Raw genomic sequence first — 7,077 nt, 5'->3', positions numbered from 1 at the left:
GCCCGCCAGCCCGCCCGGCTCCTTTTTCCGCTGGCTCCGCGGATATTTTGGGAGCCCGGTCTGTGCCAGACGAAATCAGCAGCGGTGAACGCGCCAAGCCAGGCCCTCGGGTGTGCCCGGCGCTGTGCCCACCGAGAGTTTTACAGGCATTGAATCCTCCCCGCACGCCCACGGGGGCAGGTCCTGTCGGCATCCCAGCTTACAATGGTGACACCGTGACTCAAGGGAAGTGCTGGGGTTTGTCCCAGGCCACAAAACTAGGAAGTGATGGGGCCAGGTGTCAAACCCAGAAGGGCTGTACTTGACCGGTAGGAAGCCCTGGGGAGACATAGCCAGGGGTTATAATGATCGGTTTCCTGGGCGAGTCTTTTGCCGCTATCTCATTGAAACCTCACAGCAGCCCTGCAAAGGTAGACACCATTATTATCTCATTTCAACAGATGGAGAAAGTGAGGAGGTTGGCCAAGTTCTCAGAACTAGATGGGTTTCCAGCCCCGGCCAACTGACCCCAAGGCCTGCCCTCCCAGCCACTACCCTTCCTGGTTACAGAGGAGGAAATGGAAGTTGGGAGGAGCAAATGGTCTTACAGAAGGGTTTAACAAGTCACCTTGTTCTCCTATCCCGCCGTGAGAAAACGCCCCATAGGCAGATGAGGTTCCTGTCACTCTGGTGGCTGTTTCAGCATAGCTCACTGCCCTGCACCATTATGCTGTGGCCATTAAGGATTGAGGGCCCATAGCCAGATTCACTGCATTTGTGCAAAGTCATAGATGCAAACAAGACACTTCAAGGCATCCAGCTTCTGCAGCCTGGGCCATGGCCTGGGAGTCAGGGGCTGGACTTATTTCCCTGCATCTGCCCAGAGGTGTTTTGTGACCATTGCCAAGTCACTTCCCCAGTCTGGGCCTCAGTGTCCTCATGGGTAAAAACCAAGAACCTTGAATTCCATAATCCACCGGAGCACCTTCCAACATCCACAGATATACAAATGGCTGTTTGTAGCCATCCCCCCACCTGGCCTCCCTCGCCTCCCATTAGAACAGATAAGACTGAGTAGGATTAGGTGGTGACAGGTCACTGCTCAGACAATTTGGGATTCCTCCCAAATCAGCTCATGCTTTAGCATCCTTCAAGGCAGGGTCCCCCAGCCCAACCACTAACTCCAGTGGGCTAGGTACTCTGCCCATGCCCTCTGCAGAGCCTACTACAGTTGAATATCCAAAAGATTACCCAGAGGGTGAAAGAGAATTCGAAAGTGACACTCTCATAACCAGGTTGAGCCATTTGAAAGTGTTTTCCACTTCTGCAAGGCAGAGAAGTTTTGCAGCTTAATTACCATGAGAATCATGGTTTTGGAGCAGGAAGCACCCACATAGATCATCTTGTCCATTTCACATACTAGTATACCGAGCCGCACCCCACACCCCACTCATGGTCGTAGCTTTCTCTGCATTTGAGCCCCCAATTGCAGGGGACACATTACAAGTCTAGCACCTATTCCTCTCAATTCTGCAGCTCCAGTACCTAGAAGATGTAAACACAGATCATTCAATGTAAGTTTCAAAACAGTCCTTTCTCTGCAAGTTTATACATATATAACAAATATACTGGCTGGGCGTGGTGGCTCACACCTGTAATCCCAGCACTTTGGGAGACCAAGGTGGGCAAATCACCTGAGGTCGGGAGTTTGAGACCAGCCTGGCCAACATGGCGAAACCCCATTTCTACTAAAAATACAAAAATTAGCTTGGCATGGTTGTGCATGCCTGTAATCCCAGCTACTTGGGAGGCTCAGGCAGGAGAATCACTTGAACCCGGGAGGCAGAGGTTGCAGTGAGCCAACATCATGCCACTGCACTCTATCCTGGGTGACAGAGTGAGATTCTGTCTCCCAAAAAAAAAAAAAAAGTCTATTTTTGGAGACCCCCCCCCCAACCAGGTGCTAAGGGATAATGAACTGGAGATGGCAAAATGAGGAGGTCTACCAACTAAGAGACCATTCAACAATGGCAGTAGAAATAGCGAAAGGTAGGTGGACTGACCCCTGAGACTAATATATTGGAATTGTAAATATTTGCATGATTATAAAACTTCAAAATGAGTGAGGCATTGGCTGGCATCTGAACAGTTTGTTTTTGTGGCCCAGCAGGGCTCTCAAAGTGAATTGCAAGTTCAAAGCCCAATTTTCTAGAAGAAAAAGACTGTTCATTTGAAGTGCTATAAATGATTTGGTATTTACAATCTAAATATTGGCCAGGCATGGTGGCTTATGCCTGTAATCCCAGCACTTTGGGAGGCCAAGGCTGGCGTATAACCTGAGGTCGGGAATTCAAGACCAGCCTGGCCAACATGGCGAAACCCTGACTCTACTAAAAATACAAAAATTAGCTGGGTGTGGTGACAGGTGCCTGTAATCCCAGCTACTTGGGATGCTGAGGCACAAGAATCACTTGAACACAGGAGAGGGAGGGTGCAGTGAGTTGAAATCACTCCACTGCACTCCAGCCTGGGCAACAGAGTGAGCCTCTGTCTCAAGAAAAAAAATAATAATCTAGATCTAAATATCCAATTTAATAGCTTGCAAGGGCAATAAAGCCTAAGAAACAGGCAACTAATTTTGGGGTCAAGTGAGACAGTGAGAATCAATAACTAATAATTACATAGGTGATTTGTAAGCTGACCATGGGAGGAGCTGACAAACATTATCTTCGCTTTGGGTAAGTAAGGGAGGTTGTGTGGCACAAGCAAAGACCCAGCCAAGCTAGAGTCTGGACAGCAAGTTTGGACTTCAGGCTTCCTCCTCTAAAAAATGAGAATAACAATTTGTAAAGATGAATTGAGTTAATAAAGTGCCTGGCCTTCAGTGGTAATTATTATTATTATTTGTTGTTGTTGTTGTTGTTGTTTTGAGATGGAGTCTCGCTCTGTTGCCCAGGCTGGAGTACAGTGATGTGATCTCGGCTCACTGCAAGCTCCGCCTCCCCGGTTCAAGCAATTCTCCCTGCCTCAGCCTCCCAAGTAGCTGGGATTACAGACATGCGCTGCCATGCCCGGCTAATTTTGTATTTTTAGTAGAGACGGGGTTTCTCCATGTTGGTCAGGCTGGTCTCGAACTCCCGACCTCAGGTGATCCGACTGCCTCCGCCTCCCAAAGTGTTTGGATTACAGGTGTGAGCCACCGTGCCTGGCCATAATTATTATTTAGCCATATTTTAAGTATTTCAATGATAGATGGTTAGTTTTCTTCATAGATTCATTAATGCACTACTTTTAAAACAAGTAGTTAAATGATTGTACTGTGATGAGAAAAATGAACCCAGGAAGCATAGTTTTATTAAAATTTGTCAGATAAATTAGTCAGATAATGTTAAATATACTTTTAGATGCTTAACACTTTTCTAAGGAAAAATATTAGTCTTAATTTTCTCCATGTGATGAAGCTCTAAAACCTGAAGTTTACTATGCCTCATTTTTTCATCAGGCTCTGGGGAAGTCTTAATCCAAAAGACCCTCTAGGGATGCTGGGAGAATAAATGATGCAACTGACTTCAGGGCCTGAAAACAAAGGGACCCAATATATATTTGTTGAATGAATCATTATTTTATTCATTGTTATTGCTATAAGGCGCATACTGCACTAAAGCAAATTCCTACTAACACTTGATGCCTTGGAATTTTTAGAAAAATATAATACCCCAACTGATTTTTTTTTTTTTTTTTTTTGAGACGGAGTCTCACTCTGTCGCCCAGGCTGGAGTACAGTGGCCGGATCTCAGCTCACTGCAAGCTCCGCCTCCCGGGTTTACGTCATTCTCCTGCCTCAGCCTCCCGAGTAGCCGGGACTACAGGCGCCCGCCACCTCGCCCGGCTAGTTTTTTGTATTTTTTTAGTAGAGACGGGGTTTCACTGTGTTAGCCAGGATGGTCTCGATCTCCTGGCCTCGTGATCCGCCCGTCTCGGCCTCCCAAAGTGCTGGGATTACAGGCTTGAGCCACCGCGCCCGGCCACCCCAACTGATTTTTTAAAAAAACTAATTCTACTCAACTTTCACGCTCAAGTTTTTGGCCCTTTAGCGTGAAGGAGACGCAGCGGCTGGGAATGACCAAGCGGTTGGAGAGCTCTTTGCCGCATACCTGGGAGGCACTGGCCTGACAGCCAACTAAGTATGCAAAGGATTTCAGGCAGGACATCGCCTCCCAGGGCTGTACAAGCCCACCCAAGCCATCTACCGAGGGGCGAAGTCCTGACCAGATGCGGGGCGAACGACCGCGCCAGCGAGGTGCCATGAACCCGTTTCACCCCAAAGTGGGCCAGCAGGGCCCGGCCCTCGCTCCGGCGGCGCAGAGCTGACTCAGGACGTGGGGAAGGAGAAAAGGCGCCTGCCGCGGTGTCCACCCTGACGCACACCCCAACATGCAGGTTATCGATCTGCGCCTTCGCCTCGGGATCACCTCCTTTCCCAAAAAGAGAAAGCCCCAAAGTGGGCGAAGCCTCACTCCCGCCCCCGCCCCACTTCTATCAATAACACCTATTCCCTGGAGGTGCCCTGCGCTTTAGTTTCCAAAGAGCTGTGACATATGGATCTGCTGCCGTGGAGAGGCAGGCCCGCAGGTGCTCACTTCATAGAGGGGAAACAGAAGCACGGCAGTGGGAGGGGTTTCTGGGGGCATCTGGAGCCTCAGGGGGGTCGGCGGATTCCGAAGCAGCACCCCTACACCCCCCACGCGGGTCCCCAAGCTCGCCCCGAGCCACCCGAGGAGGACGCCTCCCCGCAGACGCTGCCGCCACCCCGGCCACCCCTCCAGCACGACCCCCGACCCAGCTGCCCCGGCGCTGGCCACTTGGGCAAATACCTCTAGCCATGACCCCACTCTGTCACCGCCTGGGATCTCCCGGGAAACCCAGCTTTCGAAAAAAGTTGCAACAACTGCAGCCAACTGCTCCGCAGGGCTCCAGCTGTTCGCCCCGATTGGCGCCGCCGCCCGCCTCTCCGCAGGTTGCCCGTCGTGATAGGCGAACTCGGAGGGAGGCCACGCCCTTCTCCCGCCTCTTAGGCGGCGGGGCGGGTCCAGCCGTCGCACTAACTACAAACGCTTTCCCGACAGGTCCCGGGGGAGGAGGTGGAGGGGGGGGGGGTTTAAATTTGACCGTCGCCCGACGTTGATTGGCTGCGATGGAAGACACCCGAGCTGCCATTGGGACGCCCTAGACTCCTCCCCCTCCCGTTGATGAAGCTCCGCCTCTGGAGCGTGAGTCGCCCGTCAGGAGCCCCGGGCTCAGAGCCGACCGGATCCGGGACTTCCGGTTCTCCGCGGGCTTGACCGGAACCCGACCTTTGACCCCTGATACCTCCTAATGAGCTGGGAAACCTGAGTCTCCCAGCAGTTTAGCAACTCCAGCACACCGACCCCTCTGGCAGTTTGATCCTTTCATTCTCAGGTTTGAAAGGTTTAGGCCGAGCGAGGTGGTTCACGCCTGTAATCCCAGCACTTTTGGAGGCCGAGGCGGGAGGATCACCTGAGGTCCGTAGTTTGAGACCAGCCTGGCCAACATGGAGAAACCCAGTCTCTACTAAAAATACAAAATTAGCCTGGCGTGGTGGCGCATGCATGTAATCCCAGCTACTCAGGAGGCTGAGGCAAGAGAATAACTTGAACCCAGGAGGCAGAGGTTACGGTGAGCCGAGAGGTGAGCCGAGACCACAACATTGCACTCTAGCCTGGGCAACAAGAGCGAAACACTGTCTCAAAAAAAAAAAAGAAAGGTTTATTGAATATTCCAGTATTCAAAACCCACAGGCACAACTCCTACCAACTAACTGGGTCAGTAGAGGTCCTTCCAGGACCGCAAAGATCCTAATGCTTCACACCCACCCATTTTACCGATGGGGCAATAGAGGAAGTGGGTCACCTATGCACTGCCCAAGGTCACCCTGCAATGTAATTGCAGGGCCTGGATCAGTCTCTCCACTGTTCAAACACTAAATGGCCACCTTAACCCCAGGGAAGCAAGTATTCGCTGTTTCCCTCTGGGAGAGGGGGCTCAGTCAGTATGTTCCCAGAGGATCAGGTGTCCTGGAGTGTCTTTGCTTTGGACTCAGGGAAGGTGTCCAGTTACTACTGCTCTTCCCTGGGGCCCCTCCCAGGGGTGTGGGATGAAGTTACTAATCCGTCCTGTCTCTTTGGTAGCTGAAAAGATTTTGGAGACCCAATCATTGCCCAAGGACCCTGCCAAAGCACCAGGAAAATAGGAAAGGAAAATAAAATGATATATGTGAAAGCACTGGGAAAGGTAGAAAAGGACACTTTTGTCACAAACTCACTGTGTCACTTGGCACATCAGTTCAGCTCTCTGGCCTTCCATTTCCCTAGCTGTCAAATGGAGGAGCCGGTGCCGTAATCTCCAACGTGCCTTACAGCTTCCATAAATATGTAGAGGTGTGGAGGCTGAGGCAGGCGGATCACCAGGTCAGGAGATTGAGACCATCCTGACTAACACGGTGAAACCCCATCTCTACTTAAAATGCCAAAAAAAATTAGCTGGGCATGGGTGGCAGGCATCTGTAGCCCCAGCTACTCGGGAGGCTGAGGCAGGAGAATGGCAAGAACCTGGGACGCGGAGCTTGCAGTGAGCTGAGATTGCACCACTGCACTCCAGCCTGGGCAACAGAGCGAGACTCCATCTCAAAAAAAAGAAAACGATCATTTTATTTATTTATTTTTATTTTTCTTGAGACGAAGCCTCTCTCTGTTGTCCTAGGCTGGAGTGCAGTGGTTCGATCTCGGCTCACTACATCTACCTCCTGGGCTCAAGCAATTCTGCCTCAGCATCCCGAGTAGCTGGAATTATAGGCGCCCACCACCATGCCTGGCTAATTTTTGTTGGCCAGGCTGGATTCGAACTCCTGACCTCAATTGATCTGACGGCCTCAGTCTCCCAGAGTGCTGGGATTACAGGCGTGACCCACTGCGCTCAGCCCATTTTTTTATTATTATTATTATTTTACTTTAAGTTCTAGGGTACATGTGCACAACGTGCAGGTTTGTTACATATGTATACATGTGCCATGTTGGTGTG

The 7,077-nt window shown here is 50.9% G+C and overlaps 1 protein-coding gene across 1 annotated transcript in view; it reads right to left on the bottom strand.

The window, feature by feature from the left end:
* SETD8 (SET domain containing (lysine methyltransferase) 8) overlaps positions 1-5,196 on the bottom strand; it is a 25,385-nt gene extending 20,189 nt beyond the window's left edge. The window contains exons 1-2 of the mRNA XM_011964559.1: positions 5,020-5,196; positions 4,854-4,937 (exon numbers count right to left, since the gene is read on the bottom strand). Of these exons, the coding sequence (XP_011819949.1) occupies positions 4,854-4,937; positions 5,020-5,196 (261 nt within the window). The remainder of the gene's footprint in view (positions 1-4,853; positions 4,938-5,019) is intronic.
* Between the last annotated feature and the right edge of the window lie 1,881 nt (positions 5,197-7,077).

The sequence above is a fragment of the Mandrillus leucophaeus genome, unplaced genomic scaffold (assembly GCF_000951045.1).
Source record: "Mandrillus leucophaeus isolate KB7577 unplaced genomic scaffold, Mleu.le_1.0 Scaffold7, whole genome shotgun sequence".
Lineage (NCBI taxonomy): Eukaryota > Metazoa > Chordata > Mammalia > Primates > Cercopithecidae > Mandrillus > Mandrillus leucophaeus.
The sequence above is the reverse complement of the archived record's forward strand: the minus strand, read 5'-3'. Positions and strand labels throughout refer to the sequence as shown.